Source organism: Ctenocephalides felis, unplaced genomic scaffold (genome assembly GCF_003426905.1).
Source record: "Ctenocephalides felis isolate EL2017-DRISC unplaced genomic scaffold, ASM342690v1 CF-g0.4_SCAFFOLD_01604, whole genome shotgun sequence".
NCBI lineage: Eukaryota > Metazoa > Arthropoda > Insecta > Siphonaptera > Pulicidae > Ctenocephalides > Ctenocephalides felis.
In genome coordinates this window covers 39,700,737-39,728,612 of record NW_020537758.1, presented here as the reverse complement: position 1 = coordinate 39,728,612, position 27,876 = coordinate 39,700,737, and the positions used below count along the sequence as shown (strand labels likewise).

General features: G+C 27.4%; 1 protein-coding gene across 1 annotated transcript; it reads left to right on the top strand.

The window, feature by feature from the left end:
* The first annotated feature begins 241 nt into the window (after positions 1-241).
* LOC113372236 (ral guanine nucleotide dissociation stimulator-like 1) lies at positions 242-27,530 on the top strand. Its single transcript, XM_026612561.1, has 13 exons — positions 242-1,063; positions 18,391-18,495; positions 21,244-21,395; positions 21,567-21,659; positions 22,366-22,918; positions 22,999-23,126; positions 23,698-23,831; positions 23,970-24,166; positions 24,287-24,625; positions 25,856-25,982; positions 26,088-26,245; positions 26,636-26,804; positions 27,052-27,530. The coding sequence occupies exons 1-13, from the start codon at positions 848-850 to the stop codon at positions 27,156-27,158; spliced, it is 2,478 nt and encodes an 825-aa protein (XP_026468346.1). The 5' UTR covers positions 242-847; the 3' UTR covers positions 27,159-27,530.
* Positions 27,531-27,876: the final 346 nt, after the last annotated feature.

Sequence of the window (27,876 nt, the reverse complement as noted above, 5' to 3'; positions counted from 1 at the left end):
ACATACATTTTTTTTTAGATCTATTAGTATTTCTAGTGATATTTACCATATATTTTTCTATCTTCTGCCAATTAATTACATTGGCTTTAAGATAGTGTTATTAAATTATGTTAATTTGCTATCATGATAAATATATTTAAATTCTATAATCAGAAACCAATTAATAACCTCATCAAATATCAATTAATAATAATAATTTTCTAATATTGTTTTTCCATATCTGCTCTGCAGCTGTGTTAATATAGTGCATATCAATAAACAATTAGTGTGTTTTGTACAGTGCTTATATACACATGTGCGAATAACAATGAGATATTAATAAAATATTTTAAACATTCGCAAAAAATCTGACGAACCCAAAGATTGGTAAAAATCAATTAGTTGAACTTTAATCGATTATTTAGAAATGGGAATTTTAGTGGAACATACCGCAGCTTAGGATGATGTATAGTTGCAGCTTATTGTGTATTTTTATGAAGAGGATAATTTATATATCACTTATCGAATTTGACGAATCACCATACTATAATAATTATTGAAACGAAACGAATCGACTGAAAGCCATTTCCAGAGATTGGTGTGCATTTACTTCAATTAAAGATGATGAATATCCAATGCGCCATAGATAAAGTTCTATTTCTGGCAAAATACCTCATGATCCACATAAATTGAGGGAAAAATTGTTGGATATTGATTAATGATAGAAGATTAGTTGAAACACAATTTAAAACTTAAAACAATATATGTGTGATGACAAATCTACATTTACATCAGCCCTCTTGGTCAGTTTAAAATTCTTATCATCGATTTTCAAAAGTGACCGAATTTGTAGCAGCCGCGATTTTAAATGTTCTGTTCAAACAGCCAAGCTTTTCAAAGTTTATCAGAAAAAACTAAACAGTTAGCTCAGAAATGTCACATGAAAGTGAACAGCCAGAAAACGTCTTCGAACAAGAATTCCTCTAGCAAATCATCCAAATTCTATCTTTGCCCATGTGGCGTATTACCTTCGAGTTATGGGAAAAACACTAGAAGGGTCAGCCAGACGAAGTGGTATGTCAAGGTAAGAGGAGTTCTGTTGACATTTATTTAGTAATTTAAAAAACACTTCAATTGGTCTCGAGCACTTGATATTAATAGGATATAAAATTAAATATTGCTTTTGAAAATCACATAAATTTCAAGATAATTTAATCGAATCCATTAACTTTCTGAGCTCTTCGAGTTTATCCTTGTCTCATAATTGCTTTGATTGTTCCTTATTTTTCGACACCCTCAAAATAATAGATCAAGGTTCAATTTTATTCTGGTCATTTGGACCCATATAAATATTTTTACGGTGATGTTCTCTATATAATGAATTTTCACAAATAAAGAGAACCAAAACTGAATTTCATTGATATTTATTGCCTATTCTTATTAATAACCAATGTACTGAATAGAAAAGTGAGGGTGCGTCTTTATTACACTAAGGTGAATTATTTATTTTAATAGATTTTTGTACCTAGAAGACAGCATATTTTCGAACAGGTGTAGACTGATCATTCATGAAATAACTTTTTTATGGTGTACTAAATTTGGGAAAATATTATTAGCTTTCTACTTGTTCTAGCATTTTACCCATTTTAGATATTTTTAAAATCCAGACTTTTGAACTGAATATACCAAACTACAGAAAATAATAACTGTACATGATTTCTATACTATATTTAACAATAAAGTGAATTATTAATTTTAATAGATTTGTACCAAAGAGGTAACATACATTCAAAGAGGTATGACTGAAAATTCATGAGATAATTATTTATTTCGTTTGATGTGTACTGTATTTGGGAAAATATTATTAGCTAACCTTGTTTTTTTTTAATTTTACCAAATTCAAGCAATTCTAAAACCCAGACTATTTTGATTGAATATGCCAAACTACAAATAATTTTAATAAATCTTACACTTGTGTTGATTAAATTATTCGAGAGATTTTTTGTAAGGCTAGTTGCTTATGATTCTGAAAATGAATCTTCTGCCAAGTGGTTGGATTGGTGACCCACCCTTGTTTGTAGTTTTCTAAGATTTGGGATGATGATGATCAACTCCTTTTGTCTTGATGCATTAACCAGTTTGGAACACCAGTAGAAAATTAAATCATCATCTACTTACATATTCAATAAAACCGAGACAGGAAAGGGAGTACCATCAATAGATTAATATTATTAACAAGTGCAGATATTAACATCCTTCATTTTAGTTTAGATAACAAACAATAGTCATTGTTATCCTGCTTATCTATGTCACTGCAAAATATCTGCGAAGTGCTGTACATCGTTTGGCATTGAGAATATATCAAAACATGATTACTATGTTGTTAACTAATAAGCATGAAAACCTCAGATCAGATTATATAATCATGCTTTTCTCACGGAACGCGATATTACAATGAATAATCTAACGGGTAGAAAATGTCACAAACAACGTCTACTTAACTGTTTAATAGATCACATTAATTGAGAAGTACAGTAATCAAGGTATTGTTAAAGATGAGATAATAATGCATTTTTAATGGTTAACTCGTTCATTTCTAATGGATTAAATAGACAATATAAAGGGTGTTAGACTCTACCTTAAATTTAACTCTTTAACCCGCGAGCTTTTCAAGTAACATTCCAAATTTTTCGACGATTCATCAAATAATTATGGATATTTTCTATGACATGAAGAAATCTTAATTCTATACCGTAGTAAAGATAACCAATATCAATATTTATGATCTTTACTAGACTTTTCAACCTAAAATCCACAGACCTTATAATACATATGTATGAGGTCTATGCAAAAATCACATTTTTATACACAGAGCATTATAGGCCGATATAAGTTAAAAGTCACATAATTGTTCAATAAGAAAAAAATGTTTAATAACCAAAAATAATTGATATTGACGATTTTACTGTTTGGTTAATCAGTTATTAAATAAACATTTATGAAAGATATGGGGTACGAAAGGAATTGATACCTATCAATTTGTGCCAACGATTTTTTTTTGAATAATAAATATATTAAAAAAAAACATTTACAGTAATTCTGCATTAACATTATGTACTAACTATATAATCTGATTTATCTTTCATTTTTATATAATCAAGTAGAGTCGATCTGTAGAAAAGAGAATGCAAATATTTGTGCCAAATATTTTATGTGTGGTCATCTGTAACTAAATAAATAAACCACAACACATTATTCAAAGCAAGTATTGTTACAATAAATTACAATTCCACTTTGTCTATAAATAATTTATACTATTTGCATAATAACATCGAAACGTTTACATAAACCGTACATTTTTTATTATATGCATAGAATATATTCATTGCTAATATATACCATATGTTGGAAATACGCAATACACAATGCTAGTTTTTATTACGCAAATGAATTAATTGTATAATTTGTTGTTATTTGAAAATAAGTTATTAGTGTGTCACTTAACATATTTCAGTTGAGAATAAATATTTATTATGAATAAACGTTAGATATTAACTCATGAATAATTAAAAAAAACGAGAGTAAACGCTTATATATTTATTTAGTAAAGTAATTTTTCTTCTTGCTTTTACTTATAGCACATGAAAAATATTCTTAATCGTGCAGAGTATTAAAAGGCTTAAAAGATTTATTAAAAGACTTAAAGAATTTATGCGAGAAAATTATTTTCATGTAAAATTGATTTAATTTTCAATTGCATGGAAAGGTTCTAAAACCAGTACTTCTGGATATTTTAGAAAAAACTAATCATATCGACTCTTTATTTATATATTATTATAATTTATCAGTCATAAATCTGAGCATAGGCAAAGGAAAACAAATAAAATTATTCTGAAGCACGAAAGTGTAACGAAAAAGTGATTAAATTAGCAATTTCTCATAAATGTTCATAACGGTGTATTGTCTCTACATTCGTGAAATAAATAAAATATCTTCAGTTTTTTTGTTGAGTTGACATATAAAATATACATGCTCTATTTCACGTAATAAATCAATGATTGCAAAATCTCTTATTTAGAGAAAATATGACATGCAAATTTTTATTCCGAATTATGAATATGTGTACCCTGTAGGTTCCCTTTCTTATCACATTTCAAATTTATTGATGCCTTTATTTCTCTATATAAATTTTACACATCATATAAAGTTAGTATCTTCATCTGTTTTGCCATTGATCGAGTTTGGATTTTATGAACTTAATATTTAATAAAACAATTATTTTATTACAAAATTTTTGAATGTTTCTGACAAATTTTTTTTATTTATAATATATTTTTTTTCGATTCATCGATCATGTTAGTTAGTACTTATTTTTCTTCATAAATAATTCAAATTGGATTGATTTACATGTTACTGTCAATAAAATTGATAAAAAAATGTTTTTATTATAGTGCTTATTAATCCTATAAATATAATTCACTATCGCAGAAAAATATAATTCATTACCGCAAAAAATATATTTTTCTGTGGATGTTGATATCTTTGGTATATGAATTGTAGATATTATTTTTGTAGATATCTATATGAATAGTCTCTATATGATCCACATAAATATGACTACTAAAGATGAAAATAACGCGACAGATAACGAAATTAAAATTTTATTCTATTTCAGTAATTGACAATACGTAAATTTTAGTCTTAAACAAAATATTTCAGGCAAAAGCCTTTCAAGTTCTTGGTATCAAAACTAATGTAGTTAGTTAAAGGATGAGCATGTATTAAATTATTTGATATGTATTTTCTTTGTATGTTTATATTTTCTAATTTTATTTTTATACGTTTGTTAAAAGTTATAATAAATTATGATTGATGATAAAACTATGCCAAGTATCGAAGATAAATCTGCTAAAAATGTACCTTGCCCAAGTTTCAAACGTATTCATTAATTTACCTAATGAATGATAAATTTAAAAGTTTTTTTTCATTCTCATTAATTTATTAGTGACGGTTACGTAAACATGAGATAATACTGAAACATTTGAATAATACATATCAGTGGTCGTCATGAAATTTTAAAAACTCATCAAATATTTAATTTTATTTTTATTTAATTTATTGGTAATTTATTGAAGCTTTTTTCAAAAAAGCGAAACTCGTCAAGTATTTTATTTTATTTTTATTTAATTTATTGCTAATTTATTGAAGCTCCTTTCATGAAAGTGAAACTCATCAAATATTTACTTTTATTTTTATTTAATTTATTGGTAATGTATTGAAGCTGCTTTCATGAGAGCGAAACTCATCAAATATTTAATTTTATTTTCATTTAATTTATTGAAACTCTTTTCATGAAAGAACAAATGATATTGTATTGTTATTGTCTGTATTGTTAACGTCTTCAATTTTAAACAAAAATTTGAAGAAATCCTTATATTTTAAACCAGATTTGATAAAAAAAATTTAAATTACGTCGTGTTATGCTAAATAATGAGCTAATATTTTGTCAACTTCCATAAGAAATTTCCATGCAACCAAATGAATATCGAATGAAATGTAAATGTTTGATACAGAATATATCATTAGAAATTACAACAAATTACTGTGATCATCTTTTTATGCAAATATTCGTTGTTTCTACATTTAGTAAATTTTTATATCTGGCTATATATACCAACTATCAGTAAATTGTTGAACACTGATTCCTAAAAATCTGTGTGATGATGATTTTGCTGAAAGTAGAACGTGCTAAATTATGCGAACTTTTGATTATGTGACAATTTACTTCCGCATTGAATCGAAAGTCTTTTTAAAAGCATCACATTCTTTCCATAGTAAACGTTCAAGTATATATATATATATATATATATATATATTTCAAATATATTATAATATAATAAAATTATACTAAATTTGAATAACAAAAATGCCTGTCAGATATTTCATTCAGAATTGCTAAAGGCGTTTTATAATAATCTTGATATTATTTTATTTTATCTTATCTTACTTTTATTATCATGACGAAGTTGTTTTGAATTTCTGTCTTGATATCTATTTGTCCATTTATCTGGCATCATATTTCGAATAAAACCTGAGATGCAATTAGATTAAAAAACTTTTCCAAAGCATTAAATTATCTCACGACATTATTCCATATATCAACATACAGACAATATTTTTATTTGCTGCATATATTTAATATTTATTACCTTATATAATATAAGATAATAATGATATTTGTTGATCAAAAATCTAATTTAATAAAATACAGATGTGCAAATGTCAATCTTATGTTTATTTTATCAAAAATATGGGTCGCGAAACAAATACCTGTAACGAAATGGAAAATATTATATTGACTTAATAAGAAATTTTGCTTGTTCATACTTCACTGATAAAAGCCGAACAATTGTTGACGATTGAGTGATTGACGTCATTTGCTTAAAAATGTGTATATAGGTGTTTTACAATCATATGGTATTAAGGAAAATTTGTGAGAACTTATTATAGAGTTTAGTACTAAGGAAGAAAAAAAAACACATCGATTAGAGCTTACTTAAGATAAATTAAGTTATTAAATTTGCCAATACATTCTGATTATTTTGGCATACTTTAGGAAAAACATATATATGTATAAAGAGGCATGTAGAAATCAATTTTATTTTTTGAAAGTTAAGGGACAGAACTCATCTTCAGCTATTTGTTGGAAGCCCAGATAGAGATGCAAGTCCGTTCAGGAAGTCAGAAAAAATGCAAAAAATTGTCGTCGTGTGGCTAAAAATGTGAAATTAGGAGAGATTTTAACAATGCTAAATATTAATTAATAAATTGCTAAAAATAATAAATAATAAATAATTGCTAAAAAATTATACTAATAAATATATATTAAATTCATCACTCTACTACTCTATTTTTGTAAATTTTGCTACTGAATCTTTATAATTTTATTCACAAGTTTTGAAGAAGTACATTAATCTTTCAGTAAAGTATAAAATAGTTTAATTAAGGGTTTCGTGAAAAATACCTACAAAGAGCTAATCACTAATAGTGATTATTTTATTTGAATAAAAATTATAGTAAATGCTTAAATTCAATCATATATTTTTTTAAATTATCATTATTTAAATCGTATTTTATAATTGCGTAAATCTGACAATGATAACAGTTTGTTGGAGAGATTGCAATTATCTAAATACCATTGTAAAAATTGGGTAAAAAAAACATAACATGATGAAAATAGGTGATGGATATCAGGTGTTAGATGATATATGAGCTGAAATTGTAAAGATTGGTAATCATAGCTTTTTAAATAAAAAAAATATGATTTTCCAGCCAAAAGAGCAAGAACTATATACTGATACCACCTTTACATAATAGAGAAAATTAAAAACTTATTATTAGCGAAACAGAAATTATTTATCCAAGGAGTGCATTATAATATTGTATCATTAGTATTATAACATTAAAAATTTCATATGTTTTATATCTTTCCAAAAATAAGTTTCATTTCCGTTTACAATTAAAAACTGATCCTTCAAAATCTTTTAAATAAATCTTTTTTTAATTTATACCTGCCCTGGCTTGATATTTTATTAACGTACCTGTGTTATCGTACAAATTTGATGACACATTTGTGATATGAATTATCATTTGCAAAATCGCGAACAACGGCGATAAGCGTCGCCTCAATTTTCAGAATTTACTGATTAGAAAACCAAACACTACATTTTAAATATAAAGCTTTGGGAATAAATGTATAATATACTTATATAATAAAGTAGTTCATGTAAATATTTGATAAGAATAAAATATTGGGCGTACAAGGATTCATAGAAAATAAGTAGAAAATCTGTCTAAGTCGTTCTTGGGTTTTAGGTAATTTGGGAGCAAGCTATAATTTAAATTAGATAACTAGGACTATTTGCTCTATACGCATAAGCATAAGATTTTTTAGACGAATATATACTGCATATCTGCATATGTAAATATAAATTGGGAACAAAATTAATTCTCAATAGCTGTGGCCAGTTATTAGTTCAATAACGCAGTATTTTTATATAAAAAACATTAACAATTATCCATCTCTGGTGTGTGAAGTGCAATTACCGCATTGATAAGAACTGTAAAATGAGTTGTCATTGGAGTCAAGTGATTGGTCAAGGTATATAAATGATTCACAGCTGGCACTCTTTAGATTATTTTATTTTTGGCTCGGCGTGCTCTGGATTCTTTCGTGCATATTTCTCTTGTAACAAGACAATTCTCATTACACTATTATCATATAGAAATTTCATCATAACATACAGCTTTGTTGATTAAAAAACGAAAAAGGAATAACATTCACTGTAATGCTATTTGAATTTGTTTACTGAAATCAGGTATTTTATCACCATGTTTCATGTTTGTTGACTTATTATCATGTTTATTTATTTAACTGTGTTATCTTTTCTCAACATTATGTTTATTATACTGCAAATAATAGAATTTCAAATGGTATTTCATGAAATTTCCTTATTTATATGTATATACTATATAAGTCTTGTCTTTTTTTCCTTTAAAATATAATTTTAAGTAGTATATCTCAAAAATACTTAAATTTATTGTACTTTCAATATAAAATAATGATATTTTCATATAAATGCTATTTTCACACATCATTTATCAGCACTTATTAATATTCCAGAATTTAATTTGAAATATTAGTCTCTAGCTACTTAGTATATACTCATTAGTATATATTCCAGCCGCAGGGGGTACTGGGTACAGTTCTGTTTAATCTGTTCAATCTGTTTAATTTTTGCCCGAAAAGGACAAGAAATACATGTCACAAATGTACCCAACGCACAATTTTGACAAGAAATCATCATTATGACTGAGCTAAATTATTTAAACAAAAACTAATTGCTGGTAATTAACTACTATAATGCTTAACTTACAGCAAAATAACAAACAAAGTGGTCTATTTGTATGCAATTAAGTTACAATTAAAATAATATGAAAACTTTTTCGACTCTTTAGAAGCAATGCGGTCTACATATCATGTATGTTAATGTAAAGCACTGACTAAATGCAATGATAGAAACTTGTTCGAGCAATCATACTTTATTTTTCTCCCTTTGGACCCTAACTCAAAATCAGTATAGGTTAGTTGTTATGATGACTGTCACTACTGTACCCTGGCACAACCGTAGAAAATCTTCCTACAATTCATTCTGCCAAACATGCATATATATATATATATATATATATATATATATGTATATAAATTAGAGCGGGTTGATTTGTATGGGTCAAAAGAAGTAGCTGACATATGATTTTCGGATACTAGGGATCAAAATAAGTTACTTTGCTGAGAAAACCATACCCCTACAATGAATTCTGATGTTCCGTGCATTGATCCAAAAATAAGGGCTAAGATTTGACAAATTTTGTTTTGACACATTTAGAGTGCCCCTCGTGGCCAAATGTATGAACGACCACCACTAACTTTCGAAGACCAATGTACCCATGCCCGTGGTTCATCCCCTAGGACACCTCCTAAGAGGTTTTTTAAAATGTAACCTTTATCTTTGGGTCAATGCACAGCGCATCAGAATTTATTTTAGATGTATGTTTTTTTTAGCGAAGTATCTTAGTTTGTCCTTAGAATTTGAAAATCATATGTGCCTAAATAAAACAATTCGAAACTTTTTGATATGGCTTCATCTTCCTCAAACTACGCACACACATTAGCCAGCTCTTTCAATACGATCGACGGTTTAGGTATTTAGCTTATGAATAAACTTCCACTCAATATCCGAAATTTAGACGGCAAAAAAGTTCATGCTTCCCTAGTTAAACTTTTTACAGAATTAGCTTTTTATGACATTACTGAATTTTCCCAATTTGATTTCAATAACTATTTTCTTGCATAATTCTTATTCTTTATCTATGTAGTCTGACCATTTGATCGCCTGTACAACCATGTTTTTTTATTGCTATTTTATTAATTTAAATTTTTACGGTTTTAAATGAGTATAACTTTCAAACTTGTGCAAGAATTTTGAGCTCAACTCGTGGTCAAATAGACTTTAATATGATGAACTTGATGATGAACATTGTAATTAATGTTCGAATGCTTTTTTTCAGCTTTTTTTTCAGAAGCGAAATTTGTGCAACTACTATGATTATTATAAAATTACTATCCTTTTAATATTAATTATGAATAAGCTTGACAGAAGACTGAAATAATATCTATTATTATTGATTATAGTTTGCTTATGAATAAATAAATTAATAAATAAATAAATAACCTTTAAGTCTCGCCCTAATCTATACTGTATATAAATATATTGTAGAGCTTATAAATATCATATTCTTGTAATATTATCTTTATCACAATATTATTCATTTTATATAAAAATCCTTCATTTTCCACTTTTCTTAAATATATTGTTTATTTAAATCTTATCAAGATCATGTTTTTTGATAGGTGTCCTGAAGATGGAACGTACCTAGTTCTGAAACGTCGACAGTAAATAAATAAATGATTTTTTGAGAAACTTTTTTGTTTTTTATCACTTTTTGGATTTTTTTCAAAGCTCTATAAAATATTTGCAAATCTAAGACTCTACCATCTAATATATATATATATATATATATATATATATTATACATATACTTATACATATAACCCTTTCCTACAAAATCTTATTGTACATATGCATATCATATCATATCATATCACCTTCCTGCATCATGCGCGTCACACATGCTCGAAATCCGTATGAGCGTGCGTATGTGAACGTTACCAGGAGAACAGACGCTTTTCTCTCGGCGAATGGGTTGCATGGGTTGCTCCCCCATAACCGCTCCACACATGACTAATCTCGCGTACGGTTCTGTGGAGCTATTTCGTAACACCATGCTCTCGCACCAAGCTGAGCGTTCGAGCTTAAAACTTGAGCGCGAACTTTTCAAATTCAAAGTTCATTCCAGATACTATAGAATCTAGAATTCTAGAGTCTAGATGTTATTGAATTTCATTTTTTTTTTATCGATGGGGTATTCTAGTAGTGGCATAAATTTTAAGTCATTTTTGAATCATAGTAAAAACAAGACAATCTCTTTTTATAATATTTATTTTTATAATTCCTTTATCAACGTTACAAGAGTACAAAAAAAATTAGAACAAAAAAGTTGCTATTTAGCAGTAGTTAAAGTGGGGGGTCATGTTGTTAAAAGTTGACACGTAACCATGCACACGCTTGCAACTATCCTAGTAATCCGAAATGTAAAAAAGATTAATCTAAAATGGTGTCTCTATATTATATATATATATATATATATATATATATATAGACAACATTTCAGATTAATCTTTTATACATTTCGGATTACTAGGCGTGTTGCAAGCGTGAGCATGGTCACGTGTCAACTTTTAACAACAAGACCCCACACTTTAACCACTGCTAATGAGCAACTTTTTTGTTTTAATTTTTTACATACTATGTACATATCTACAATTCGAAATTTTGCATGATTAATGGTGCAATTTAATATATGTATGTAATGAAATCTAAAAAAATATGTATGTACATTGTACATACATAAGGAAGTGCTAATTTCTTAATAAATATTGATTTTCGTTGATATCAATGTATATAATTGTTAGTTTTAATAAATACACAAGAATATTCTTTATACGTTCGATTATCCGGATTTTTGATTATTCGAATGCCCATTGACAATAATTAGTCCGGTTAATCGAGGTTCTACTGTATTAGTATTAAGTTAAAAAAGAAATTTTGACAAAATGGCGATTGCATGAAGGATCAATTTCTTACCACTTTCTTGAGTTTCTCGAATTTTTTAAAACTAGTAAAAATTTAAATTTGGAAATAAGGCTAGTATATAAGCTTTATAGAGAAGTCTATAAAGAAGATTCTTTGAAAATTTAAATACTCCGAAGTAAATCGGTCCAGTAGAGCTCAAGAAATCGTAGACATCATATTAAATAATACTTTTTTGAGAAAAGCGCGTTTAAAATTTTGCAACAGGAAGGAAACCCATGAGCATTATCATAATCAAACTGCTTTATCTCCGAAAATACTTTAAATTTTTGAAAATCCTCTCGCATTTATTCTTATACAGTTAAACTTTAAAAATATGAAAATTATATCAAGTATTGTTTTTTTTAATTCTACACTAGAATATCCCTTTAAGTGATAAGCTATTTTTCTTTGTAATATAAGTAGATTATGCCTTGAACATATTGTGCCTAATTTTATTTTGAAGTTTATACCAGGATGGTATTAAAAACCTTAGTTCTAATTTAGAAATGTGATAGGTAGTGATCAGAGATTTGATAGACTAGATAGACGCCTAAGAAGTTATCACAAGTTTGTAGGATCTTTAGGTTGTGATGGGTATTAATAATAATAATAAAAAAATGAATGATTTTTCAAAAAGATTAGATATGCTATGTCAACTGCAAATTGAAATTAGTCTATATATTCTGAATTTTATATTTTTCACATTCGTATGTATTTGTAATGTTTAATATGCAAAACCATCAAACAAAGATAACATTTCTGTCGATAAAATTCATGAATGGGAGGATTGTTTATGAGTTGTGACGCATTAAGTTATTTGAATCTGTTTATTGTGCTGTTTTTAATATATAGATATTATAAGTTTGACGCCAGATAATTTAATTACAATTCACGTTGTCAGTGTAATTGTTGGCATTTGATGATATGTTTGTCTGGCATGTAAAACTTTAGTTCGGAGTATCATTTCGGCTTTTAAATAATTTCAGACCATTTCCCACTTTATTATTATTATTATTATTAATCTATAAATGTATTAGGTCTCCACATATAAATTTCAATACATTTTTGTACTCTTGAAATATATAAGTATTAAAAACATAAGTACAGTTGATTTCACAAACACAGTTGATAATGAATTGAACATAAATGGATCATTATGAATATTGACTTATCTGATTTAAAAATTTGTGAAAGACTCAAATGAAAAAATACTCATTTTTTAGAATTCCATCGAATTGATTTTAATAATTTTTGATTAAAATAGTACTAATATATATTTTCAATTAAAGTTAAGTATTCTTGTAATTATATTTACATTATAGTATGAAATTACACACAATCAGTAATCGTTATGCTAAATGACAAAAATATGCATTTGTGAGTCACACCATATGTTCATATGAACCACAATAGTAGTATATAAATATATAGACAGCTGCAATATTGATAAAATGATACATTTTATTATAAGAAGACGGATTAAATATAAGGACAAGCAGTTTCTTTTACGTTGTGAAACTGATTCATTTTGAAACTATGTTGTTTTATAATATGTGATACCGCGGTTAGAAGCAATTACTAATTATAAAAGAATACATCATAACAGTTAGTTTGCAATTATTATCTTTTATGAATAATAAACAGACATTTTGATTAGAATTTGCATCTTAATAATTAATTGGAAGACATTTAATTAGTATATTTGCTATTAAATGTAAGTTACAGAACTTAATTTTTTCTCTTCCACCTTTGATTATATTAATCACAACCCTACCAGTATACGAATATTATTTTTGCATTATACTGAACTGTTTTTTGGTCAGTGTTTTTTTATATTCAATATATTCAGTCTATTCACGTGTTGATATACAGAGTAATTTTAACTTTAAAACAATCTGATCAAACTAATGAGATACTAAATTATTTAATTTTATTTAACGTTAAGGATAATACTACAGTCATTTGATGCAAAAAAGGCTGTTGCCGGTACAGTACTCGGGGAATTCTGAAAATAAGTAAACTTATAGATTTCCAGGTGCTTTTTACGAAAATCAACTTTGCCACCTCAAATTTTTACGGCGATTAGTTGCCATATTGGAAAAATGGCGTTTTTTTAAAATATCTCCTTTCTACGATAAAAGCAGCTATGTACGAAATAAACTAGATAAAACTTCCTACAATTCTTCAGAAAACCGTTTTTTGTAAAATTAATAGTTTGAGAGTACGTCCGCCTCAAAGTCTTTGCTGCTCTCGCCGTAGTATCGAATCTCTCTATATTTCAAATAAAGCCCTTGGGAGTGGGCTTTTTTATACAATTGGGCCCTCAAAAAGTATTATGATTTTTTTAGTTATCTAAAAAGTTAATCAGGATTTTAAGCCACGTGTAAGATAATGAGTTAATCATTGATTTTATTAAAAACTTCTATGTCACATTAGATGACCATTTTTTAACCTAATTGTTAAAAATTTTTAACTCATGCTGTTGTATGTATTGATTTGGATGGTAAATACTATTGGACATATAACATTTTTTCTTGAAAATTCGATAAAGCTCATAAAAATACCTAAAAGTAAGACGCAAAATAAATCACTGCTTGGAACATGAATATGGTAACTGTTAAATTATCTTCATGCAACAAGAAACATAAGGTGTGCACTGACGCATAGATGCTACATTGTCTTGAGGCATAGGAAACGATTGTTAAAAGTTCCTAACATTTCGAATCATTTTAAGAATAAGTTTTTCTAGATCATAAATATTATGACTTATCTCATCTTTTATACGAGCCCAATATTTTTTGAATTGGTGGTTCCGCTTTTTCCAAAACGACTTCAAGAATATACATGTACATCACACATCCATTATTCAACATTCATTATGTCTAAGCTCTAGAGTACATCAGAATGATCACAAGACCTTGAAACTTAAATATTAAAAGAAACTATGGTTTACTTTTCATATTATGACTTATACAGCAGAAATTCAATTACATAAATATTAAAATTCTCATTTTTTGAATTTTTCAAATTATGATATATGTACATAAATTTCATGCAAGAAGCACAAAATCCCACATTTGCCATGGTTTCCTGGATTAATATTAATAATGCAAATTTAATTTTGTGTCTTCAAAGTTCAACCGTGCATTAACTAACAATATTACAACATTATCATGGGACATTATGTACTGAGTTTTGATTTAACGGTTGAATTAGTCGCAGTTTTCTACATCAAACGCCAATTTTCAAGCTTCAATGAACTTTTCTATTGACTTCAAGCTTCACAGACTGTGAACATATATACATCGACTCTAAATAGGTCAAAGAGGAACATATAGGCTGCGAATTTAATTATGTATCGATAATATCATTACTTAGAGCATCTCTGCAAACAAAAAATTTAATTTAAACTTTCTATGGAAAATCGTTCTGTACATTCGACTTCGTAAGTCCCAGTTTTCAGATTTTCTCTTTTTCAAAAGAAGCTGTATTGTATGCATTAAAAGCTTTTGAAATAATGCTAAAGCAACTGAGTCTGACTCTAAAAAGCACTATGTTAGATATAGACTTAAATTCCATGGGGCTAAAATTCAGTTCTGAATTTTTTTATTTCTATTATGGTAAATTATATGAAATTCAATAATGTAAAATATTTTTTTTCAGTTCATTCAAGTGAAATTTTTATTTTGTTTAGTAGTTTAAAAAATTGTACTCTCATTTTGTTTACATACTTCTAAATTTAAAATGATTTAAATTCAAAAAATATTCAAGAAAACGTAAAATTAAAAATATTTTTTTTTAATATTTTCATAGTAGTGTTCTTTTTCAATAATTTTATTTATTAATTTTGGAATTTTTTTTAGAATTTATCGATATTTCAAATTTTTTTTAAATGTCAAAAATATTTATTTATCTTTACAATTTTTGGAAATTTTCTATAAATTTTATTTTATAACAGATGTTTTGAAAATTCATTTATACTACATGGGCGCACTACAATATGTCTCTAATAGGAGGTAATTGAGTTCTAAATTAAATCTTCTTCGTTAAACATTAATTATGTTCTAATGATGTCAATTAATGTTTTTTTTTCATTTGCCATTAATCAACTCGTCGACTTCAGTTATGGTAGATGTAATTGAATTATTATAAGTAGAATATTATTTGCAAATACATACTCATATACACATATATACATATAATATTTCTTTATATTCATTCTTTGGGAATGAGATGTATTGCAGTACTTGCATATTCTCTATTAGTAGAATAAAAATATCTTTAACAGCAAAAATATTCTAAAAAAATCAAAAGAACTGATGGTATTAAACTAAAAACTATCTAATGGTTCAAACTAGTATCATACATAATATTGCATCTAAGTTTTCATTATTTATTTATTTATTTATTTATTTATTTGAATATATAGCCCACAGATTTCTCCAAGAGGACTCAAAAATACAATTATTTGACATAATGAATAACAATTAAAATATATACAAAATTACAATATATAGTTAGTAACATAAAATGCTAAGATAAAATTTCATATAATGCAGAATGTAACAATAATATTTATAAACAGAAAATAATGAGATATTTGAAAGAAAATAAAAAGATTAACTTGTGCAGATGGAGATTATTTGATTAGGTGAAGTGTTGTGAATGTATATTTCATTATTAATTAAGTTAAAGTTAGAGGACATAAGTAAAATAGGCGAATTTAAGAGAGAATTAGATTTAGGGGTAGGATAATTGCATATTCTCTATTAGTAGAATAAAAATAATTGTGAACGCGAAGATAGCCTTGGAACATTAAAGGATAGTTGATTGAGAATAAGAGGACAGTCTATAGAATTATTGCAAAGCTTAAATAAGAACATAATTGTACAGATAAATCGACGTGAGGCAAGGGAAGGAATACCAAATTCTTTTAGTAAAGTGTTGTGGTCAAAGCCACGTTCAGGGTAAATTTTATATGTTTTATAATAAGGTAATTATGTTTTTTAATCAATATTTCTGTTCAGTGAAAATTGTATTACCTGTATCAAAGCCTTTGTGGAAAATGTCTGTACAGACGCAAGCTAAATTGAATTTCGATTTATTGAAGAGCAGTTTATTTTTGATATGCGCTCTTATAATTGAATGTCTAGTCTGCAGAGACATGAAAACGTATCAAGTCAGTTGAGACATCATCAAAATTCCATAAAATCCTTATTATATATAATATATATATATATAATATATGTATGTAGTTAATATAATATATATATATATATAGTTAATATACTATAATTATTTTTTATTAATTTTTGCCAATCTTTAACAGCTGTTTTTCCTGAGTTAAAAAAATGTCATCTGGACTTTGAGCTAAAGATGGTCACTTTTCATGATCTGAAATGTTTACGTTCAGTTAAATATAACCAAATCATATCAAAATTACAAATAAAATTAAATTAGGCTGCTAATTAGTTTTGCACTTATTCTACAACTCCGTGTTTTATTAGTTAAATAATTAATGCCATAATAAATAATTTTATCTTCCAATGCTAGCAAAAAATTTAAACGCTATTGGACACAAACTATAATGATTAAATTTATTCTTTATTAGAAATATAAACTTACCAGGTAATAATATAAAATTGATAACATATTTTCCTATATACTCAAATTGCAAATGTAATAAATTATTAGAAATAATTTCATAATCATTTAACATCACGCAATTCGATACATGTAATGTAATTCAATAATGTAAATTTGTTGAAATATAACTCAATGAGTGCTAAGTAGGTATTTTGCAAGTAAAATTGTTATAATATAAATTCAATATTATTTTATTAGTGGACCGAAAATTGACCTAAAAAAATAAAAAAATGTTAAAATGTTTTCGGGCCGGCTAACCCCTATCAATTGGCTTAAATCAAAATATCCGAAAATTGACCAAATTATCACGAGGATCGGACGCTTGGTTTAGAAAAAATGATATAATTACTATTAAATCTTGTAAATAATTATTACGAAATAGGGGTTTGTGGTAGGAGGTTGATATGTGTTTTTTATATACCCATTGTAATAAAATTAAAAAATTAAAATTGATCGAAAAAAATAAAAAAAATATTAGAAAAGTCTCCGTGGCGGCCAACTTTTACGACTTGGCTTCAATCAAAATATCAAAATAAATTCCGAAAACTTGTCTCGGAATTTACTTAACAATTTCCCAAATCTTCTAGAAATGCAAGAAAGTGTGATGTTGCTTTGAAAATAATTATTACTGGAGTCAAATAAAGCTATCGAGTAAAATTCTGCTTCAATTATATTTGTAACAATATTAAATTGTATATAGACAGCTATAGGCAAATTCTAGCAGAGGATTCCTCTAAACGCCATATATTACATCATCACATAGGCTTATAGAAACAATGTATTCTGATTGTCTATTGAATAATAATAATAAAAAAAAATGTTATTCCATTCCCTTTTGTATACATATGTTTATGCTAATACAAATTACAAATTATATAAGTATGATCTATCTAATAAATAAAAATAATGTTGCAATTTATAAACGATTTTTAACCTTGGACCTTTGTTCCAGCAGCCTACTTGGCGTTTATGGGGCGAAGAGCGTGTGGAAGGTGCTATTTACACCGTGTACCTGAAAAAAGTGCGTTATCATAGACCTACACCGAGTGCATCTAGTGTAAGTATCAAGTTTTTATTATAATATTTATTTTTAACGTAATTGTATCGATTTCACATAATTACAAAGACCATGTTTCATGTTTATTTAAATTTTAATGATCTGTAAAATCGTCTAATAATGAGGCGCAAATATCACAACAGTGCGGTGAAATCAAGCACATTATTGTACTGTCTGCAGGCCATAAATTAAATAAGGAGTAATTAAGTTCTGAGACAAATTGCATGAGCTCAATATGTTTTTAAACAGTCTAATAGTAATCGGTTAATTTAATAAAAAAAACATCTTGGCAGTTCAAGAAAGATGTAATTAACAACTGCCATATAAGTTCTGAGTTCGGTTGACCGATTTTCACTTAAAAATGTTCAACTTCTTGATAATGAAGGAAATTAGGCAAGTTAATTATATTTCTATCATTATATAGGTAATTATGTAGATTGATGTAGTTGATGTTTATGATAATTCAAAAGTATTTAAAATTTTTAGGAAATTTTAATTAGTCGGAAATTCAAACATTCAATTAATAGATTTTTACCAGAATTAACCAATTCTGGTCAGATTCTTTCGGATAAATTTTAAATTATTTGAAATCGATTTTGAAAAATTAATTCAATATCACGTAATGTTCTGTTATAATTGATAATATATTTAATTGTAAATTGTAAAAAAAACTTATTATTCAGAATATAAAATTAACAATAGAATCAATATAATATTAAAGAAAATCAAAGATAGACTTTCTATCAAACTCTGTACAAAATAATATATTAATTTGTACATACAAATTCAAAAACATGTTTGATAAAGTCATAGTTTAGTTATAACAATGGCAAACACAAAAAATCACATTCGAATAAGAGTTAATTTCCAGGTAATATTAAACTTGGAGCTGACCAAATATACGGGTGGTGATATCATATTCTACACATGGAAAATTGGATTCTACAAACAATTAATCGTTTAATTCTGCGATAAGATGGAAAAAATTGCGATATCTTTGAATCCATATATGAATTAATTTTTCATATGATATAAATTGAAAATAATGATAATACAGTAGTCCTGAAATTTTCACACAATGACTACTTAATTACTTCTTATATTTATATTTTCCATTCTTTTATACCTAAGTGCAGTATTCGAGGTGAGATAAATTATGATGCACGCGAAGATGAACTCGTATCAAATATTATTCTGGTCAATGCCATACAAGAACTCGCTAAGCAACGTTATATAACAAGTATGATGCAATTTTTAATGCAACGCATAATATAAATTTTATCTGATTTAACCGTAAACTAAATTTGATTTACTTGGAAAAATATTCTATTTTTAAAAACTCTCACAGCGTGTGAGAAAAATATCCTGTCATCGTATTTATTAGTAGTTCGTCTGCTAAGTGCACTCGAAAATTTATTACTACTTGTCCTAATATATTATTATTTAATTATTCTTACTTGAAGACTATGAGATCAGACTTGATTTTAATTACAAACACACGTCTACATCTGTAATTTTTTGCTAAATGGTTTAGAAACATTTCGAACATCGAAAAATTCTATAAACACGATATCGAACCCTATATCCTTCCATTATTTCTGCAACAAAAGTAAGTTGAGCTTTTATTTTGGTGTGAGGATTTTTGTGTAAATAAGTTTAATTAAGCAAGTTTTCAAGAATTTTAAGTTTAAATAATTTATAAAAAAACTGCTTACTAAATCTTTATACATAAAATTCGTTATTTCTAGCGTTGGTTTATTTTAAGCCCGTTCCAATGTTTTTAGCATGTGTTTACATATTCGACATTCTTCAACACAATTTCGAAAATATTCTTTGTATATTGTTTATTCTGCTAGAATGCACTTCGTCTCTGGATAAATTGTAAATTTAGAACAGGAAAATGTCTTGCAATAGCAGTATTTACGTTGTTGAAATATTTCAGTGAATTCGCAAAACAGAGGATGTGGAATCGGTTCCAATTTAAAACATATCAATATTAAAATTTATGAGCTTCTATTGATATAATTGATTTTAATATTAAAACAAACAAAAAATAAAATAAACTAGGTAAAGACAGGTGTATGGCATCATGCCTTGAGGCCAATTGCAGGAACTTCCCGTACCTCAATGAAACATTTGAGGAATATTAAATGTTTTCAAATAGATTATTATAAATATTGCAATTTTCATTATTCTTATTTTATAAAAAATAAATTGACAAAGCGGATTAAAAATGAATAACAAATATTTTCATTTTCGATTTTTATCCCATTACTATAACTTACCCTACGAAAAATTAATAAGGGAAGGAGGTATTTCTTCGTGATTGTTTGAAAAAAATTAGATACGATTTTGAAAATAAAATAGTTATTTCGAGGATATCAATAGTATTAAATATTATCGAATTCTATATATTTGCTTCAAATTCAATATATTTCTGAAAATTGATAATACCTAAATTAGTAATTGTTAATAATGATAATACTTAGCACTTAGAAAATTTATTTTAGTTTGTTTCTTTATACATTCTACTTTGATTTCTAATTTTATTTCAATTGGTTATTTCATTCGTAGTATTATTCTTGTTCAATTCGTTCCATTAACCATCTCATTGCAATTATATTTATTATTTATAATTATTATTTCCCCTTTGCCTTTAAAAATTATTTTTTAAAAAATGTTATTAATTTTTTTTAAAATGTTATTAGTTTTTTTTTAAATGTTATTAAATTTTTTGTGTTTTTTCAGGACTCTGAGGACGAAATTTCACACCTGGAATGGGAAACAGTTCGGGTCCGATTCGTCAAAGCTGGTACATTGGCGAGATTGGTGGAAGCTTTGGCTACAGATGATGGAGAATTAGAAAGCACATATGTCAATGTGTTTCTGGCCACTTATAGGTAAAATGATAAAACTATAACTATCACGATTACTTAAATTTAGATAAACCACATCTAGTTGTTTCTGTATTCATTTATATATAACGCATTCAAAAAAAATTGAAGTTTTTTTGAAGGCAAATTTAATGAAATCTATGATATAATAATTGACGTAATAATTTCTTTTTTCAGAGCGTTTGCAACGACATTGCAAGTTTTGGAACTACTGACAGAACGCTACAAGTATTTAGAAGATAATTTAACGGAGAGCGAACAACATAGAAAGTAAGTAGTCACGGATCTAATTTTGAAATTATATTTTTTTCCAAAGCCAAACAGAACGCGTAATTACTTGCATTTACATAAAACATTTCAAATTATATTATTATGGTTATTTTTATAAAAAACATATAAAATCTTTATATTATTCTAATTTGATAGCTGATATATGAAATAAATGGAAGAACTAATACGATCATTGTTAGAAATAATTTTATGCATTCATCTTCAATTATAACTAATAATTTTAAACTAGTGGGGTGCATGGCATCGTGCCTTAAGGCAAATTGCTGGAACTTCCCGTACCGTTTTTAAAAATCTTGGCACGGAACCCAAAAAAATTTAAACAAAGTGTGTACACACTATAAAAATCTCTATAAAATATCTGATAATTTGATGTGCATAGGTCCAATAAACAGTTTTGACCACCATATGACATTTTTTAAACTTATTTTTATTGAGAGTACACACATACACACACATCCATTTTTTCTAAGGTATCACAAAATGTTTAGAAACCTTTGAAATGTAAAGATATATAAAAATTTTCATTTTCGATTTTTTGCGATTACTATAACTTGCCCTATGGGAAGTTAATAAATTTGTGTGTTGAATATTTGAAGCAGTTCAATTTTTCCATATCTTATTTAACAATAGTTAAGTACGGTTTAAGTATATATCTAATCAGAGATTATTTATCTTTTTATTCCAGAACTTTAATATCAGCACTCCATGTCTGGCTAGACAGTTATCCCGAAGACTTCAAATCCGCAAACGAAACTCTATCACCATGTCTCTCTCATTTGCTCCAATTCACAACCCATTACTTACCCCATTCGGATTTGCATGCAAAAATTTCACATCGGGTCAACAAAATCGGTTTAAAAAGCGGATCCGTAGAAAACTTACTTTATGCCGCTATTCCAAAAAATCACAGCTGCCAAAATTTTGGAGAATCGCAGACTGTAGTAGACAACGGATCACTAGTGTATTCTACAAGAAATTATGCTCAACTGGGGATGGAAAATTTCACTTTCGGAGTAAAATCGCCACCTATGACCACATATTTGCCGGATACATATGTTCCAGACCATAGAAGCCATTTCGTTCACGAATTTAGCCCAGAAGTGGCAGGGCTAGATTTGGACATTGCTGGAATATGCCTGGCACCAGGAATGAGGACGCCTCTGCATACGATGCAGGGATATAGATTTCCCAATGTACCTGAGAAGCATTTTGCGGAACAGCTGACTAGAATGGATATGGTAATAATAATTGAATTTTAAGTTGATTTGGTAACTCATATTTATTAGGTTAAATTTACAGTTAAAATTATTTTTTTTAGCAACTCTTTAAGAAATTAGTCCCGCATCAGTGCTTAGGAGCAGTCTGGAGTAGAAGAGATAAAGACAGGCAGCATGAAGCCGCAACAGTATTAGCAACAGTCAACCAATTCAATGCTGTTTCATTAAGGTAATTATAACAATAAAAACTTCATAATGTCAATATTATAGATATTACTATGATTTAGTATTAAAAACGCCAGCCAAAAAATATGCTCTATCCATAGGCAAATAAGTAGATTAGTCAGTGTCATCACTTTTTATCAAAATACTTATATCGATTACTTATCTCTTTTTGTGAACTGATTTGTGAGAACTATCTTCTTTATATTCAGTTTCATCTTGCAATCTGTATAATTCATTACATTATGCAAAGAATGCTGACAAGTATGTTAAAATAAGATGATTACAAATTAGTAGATACTCCCAGTGGCGTATCTACTAGGGCTAATTAAAACATAATAATAAAAAAAACTAGAAACAAAAGAAAAATGTTAATAAAATATAGTAAAATTAAAGTATTATAGTTAAATATACTATATTACGTCTCCAGGTATTTTTCTTTTAAGCCTGGTCCACTGGCCTTCCAGGTATACATGATTTGCTAGTTGGTTAGGATGGACGTCAATATTGCTTTTATAATTGTTGGCAACCATTGTTATCTATGAAAACTATCTAAATCTATTTTTTAAAATCTGCAGGGTAATATCAAGTATTTTAGTAGAGCCAGGACTTAAGCCAAATGAAAGAGCTGCAATCATTGGCACCTGGATCGATATTGCACAAGAACTGCGAATTTTGAAGAATTTTTCATCACTTAAAGCTATCATATGCGGTATGTGAATTTTTATAAAATTTTACGCAAATTTTATACGCATCAAATCCATATTAATTGTATTTCATAGGTATTTTAAAAAATATTCATTTAATGTTTGCTAAATTATGGAATGAAGCTGTATGATTATTATTTCAGGACTTCAAAGCAATCCTATATACCGATTGCAAAGAGTTTGGTCAGCAGTAGCTCGTGATAAATTAGAACTATTTAGTGAATTAGCAAGAATTTTTAGTGAAGACAATAATCAATGGGCACAACGTGAACTTCTTATGAGGGAAGGCACCGCTAAATTTGCAGACACTGCTGGAGAACATGACAGACATTTGCAAAAGGTAGTTTGTAATAATATTATTTTTTAATTTGATTTTATAACTAATTTCTTATTATTGTCAAAAGTAACACTTTGATTTTTGTAGATATCATTTCCTTCAATCTGGAAATTAATTTTACAGGTTTTCCAAAAGCAAAACAACTACTGTTCCAGCATAAGCCACGGAACGATACCTTATTTAGGGACTTTTTTAACTGACTTGACAATGATTGACACAGCAATACCTGATACTGTAGCAGAAGGACTAATTAATTTTGATAAGAGACGGAAAGAGTTCGAAGTCCTGGCTCAAATAAAACTTCTTCAAGGAGCGGCGAATGCTTACAATCTTTCTATTGATCCATTATTTGATCGATGGTTCGACTCACTACTAGTCTTAGATGACCGACAGGCTTATAGTTTGTCTTGTCAAGTTCAGCCTAATGCTGATAATGGAAAAGTCAACAAAAAACCACCACAGGTAATTTATCATTGTATCCAAACATACACACACATACCTCAATTTTTTCTAAGGTATGTCAAAAGGTGGAAACCTTTGAAACGTAAAGATATGCAAAAAATTTCATTTTCGATTTTTTTGCGATTACTATAACTTACCCTACAGCATGTTGATAACTGGATTAGAATTATTCTTATTATTCTTAATCCAAATGCATAGTAGTAACTGAAATATATTGTGATAACATAAATGGACCAGGCACACAAGCGCTCCAAAAAGTAAAATGTTTTAGTATCTAATGAAGGAATGAATACCTTAATAGCTTTATTTTAAACCTACCATAATTTTATGTTTTTACTTGATATTTTTAATTTTAAAACAAATTAGTGGAGGATGTAGCATGTCCTTCTCACCGGAGATCGTTGGTTCGATTCCTGGTGATTCCAAATGTGATATATATAAAATATCAGAATGTATAAGAATTTCAATTGCAACATATATGTAAAGAAATGATTAGAATGTGTAAGATATTAGAATGTATGGAAGTTGAATTAGAATTAAAATGAAATGAAACAGTAGGAGAAGTAAGAAGATGAAGATAAGTTGAGAAAACTATGAAGAAGAATTGGATTCATATGAAAAAGATAAGATGAAAGAAAAGAATATAGTATAAGAAAAATAAGATTTATGCTAAAATAATATAGTATAAAAAACTGAAGAATGAAGTAGAATTGTAGTAGTAGATAATAGTTATGTAATCGTTGTAGGTGGCTAAATGCTTGTAACAAATTACGCTCATTCAAATCGACTTTCGAGTACTAATCATTTAATGATTGTTCAATTATTGCTCAATAGAGTACATGAGAGTTAATTAATACTAGTCTATTTTTTGCGTAGATGGCTTAAATATTGTTCTTTTTTGGATAACGATAAATTAAATTCACTCTATTTATATGGTCAATACGTCTATATTATTGCTCTTAACTAATTACTTTAGTTTTTACTGCTATTCCTGGATCAATACTAATTATTCTAATCAATAGTAATATAGGTGTGTGTATTTTAAATTTTGAAATTTTTGTTTTAAAATATCATGTTTTTGTGTTTGAAAATATTTAAGAGAAAAAAATTATTTGGGTTCATATTAATTTGTAAAATAAATAAAACTATAGATTTTTTTACATAATTTTTTATCATACAAAACTTTTGTCAGTATAAATATGGTAAAATATGTTATTTTATTTTTTACAGGGTCACAAGAAAAATGATTCTATAACGAGCACATCTAGTAGCGGTGGGTCACAATTCTACTACGAAATTGCTAATAGTGCTCCAAATTCTAGAAATAATAGTTTGGATAGAGGGGTATCTCCACCCGGTGAGTGGATAAAGTTAATTGCAATAATTTTATTTTTGGAACACATTAAACGTTTAATTCATTAAAAAAACGTAAATGATGAAAATATGTTTTTTTTTCTTTCAGGAATGTCAGCTGCCTCCAGCAGTTCCAGCCTTCCATCCCTGGACGTTTCCTTATCAAGTGCTGGAAGCGGTGCTTTTCAGCAAAAGCACAACACTCTTAAACAAAATGGAACATCACCGCAACTCAACTCAACTGGACCTGATTTTTATATTATTAAAGTAAATAAAATTCACTCTAAATTTTAATTGTCACTATTTATAATGATTTACTACATCAAACCACATACTATCTGGGAAGGTGCTATCGCAGGATAGCAATCCTTCATACGCAGTCAAATCAAATTTACCTATTAAAGTAGATGAATGTACTGTGTGTATAGCTACTTGCTAAGTAATTTAAAAAAAAAACTTATTATTATTATACTACATTATTAATGTAGATTTTAACCTGATTATCATTAGAGATGTTTTTGTTAACTTTGATTGTTCTTACAATACCGATATTCAAATTTAATGAATTATTGTTTGAAATTTAATTTATATTTTTGCAATAAGTATAATCAAATAGATAAATGTTTCTTATCCTTCTTTATTTTGATTTTATTTAAGGTCACATACGAGACTGAAAGCCGCGAGACGGAAGGAATAGTTCTCTACAAAAGTATAATGTTAAGTAATAGCGAACGCACACCACAAGTTATTAGAAATGCTATGTTAAAACTTAATTTAGAAGGTGATCCTAGTAAATATACACTTGCACAAGTATTGCCTGACCGAGGTGAGAATATATTTTGATAACTACATTATACTTAAAATATTCATGGTAGCAAATGATTCTATACATTGTTGCTATTATCAAATTCAACTGGACTCAAATTTTTGCTATTATCAAATTCATAGAGATTACAGTTTATGCAGGTCAGGAATGTTGATGTATTTAACTTTTACGAAAAAAAATACATTTAACTATCACACCTGAGCATAAATGATAAAAGATTCTTTGATTTATATGATTTTTTTTTCAGAAATGGTTCTTCCTCAAAATGCTAATGTTTACTATGCTGTAAATACAGCATACAACTTGAACTTCATTCTTCGGCCCAGGAAGGAGGAACTTCAACCAACTAGGTGACATAGCTTAGGAGATATTTTGCTATAAATTGAATTGTACTGGATACCATCATTTTAGTTATGTATTCATAAAAAATCATATTTATTGACGAACTGTATTGTTGATAGTAACGTTAGCTAGCACGATATCAAGCAAAATTGAGGAAATGAAGCAGATTTTCCTTTGGTTTTTCATATTGTAGAATTGAGTTCACCCAAATACTCTATCAAATTATTTATTAGTATTTTTCGTAGTCTTTGAAAGACAAATTTGGAATAGATTTATATTTAAATGAAGTGAAGAGAAGTTTTTTGATTGTCTTGATTGTTGAAATCAAAAGCTTTCTCCAACTAGTGAGTCCTATATTAAATCTGTTTAATTGTCCAATATTTATATTTTGAACTGTACATACAACCTTCATATTTTTCTACTTCACTTGAAATTTATGGAAAATATGATTTTAAATGAAAATTACTTTTTAGGATGCCGCGATATAAAAATCGATTGAAATCTACTACTCTCAATTTTTTATATATGTATATATTTACTTCTTGAACGTGAGTTACTATATTCAATTTCTATGAATCAAAAAGTATTTATATCAAGCTTTTTTATAAAAAAAATTAATTATAATTTTATTTATTGCAAGTTAGTTTTACTCTAACCGACATGTAAAATGTATTATATCATTTACTTATATGCAAGTAAAATACATATTTGTAAGTTTCGTATGCGATAT

Bases quoted from the DNA above. Each gene is read 5' to 3' on its own strand.
- LOC113372236 (XM_026612561.1), top strand. From the start codon at position 848: ATGTTCTGTTCAAACAGCCAAGCTTTTCAAAGTTTATCAGAAAAAACT. The intron at 25,983-26,087 runs GTGAGTGGATAA...TTTTTCTTTCAG, and splicing joins TAGAGGGGTATCTCCACCCG to GAATGTCAGCTGCCTCCAGC. The intron at 26,805-27,051 runs GTGAGAATATAT...TTTTTTTTTCAG, and splicing joins ACAAGTATTGCCTGACCGAG to AAATGGTTCTTCCTCAAAAT.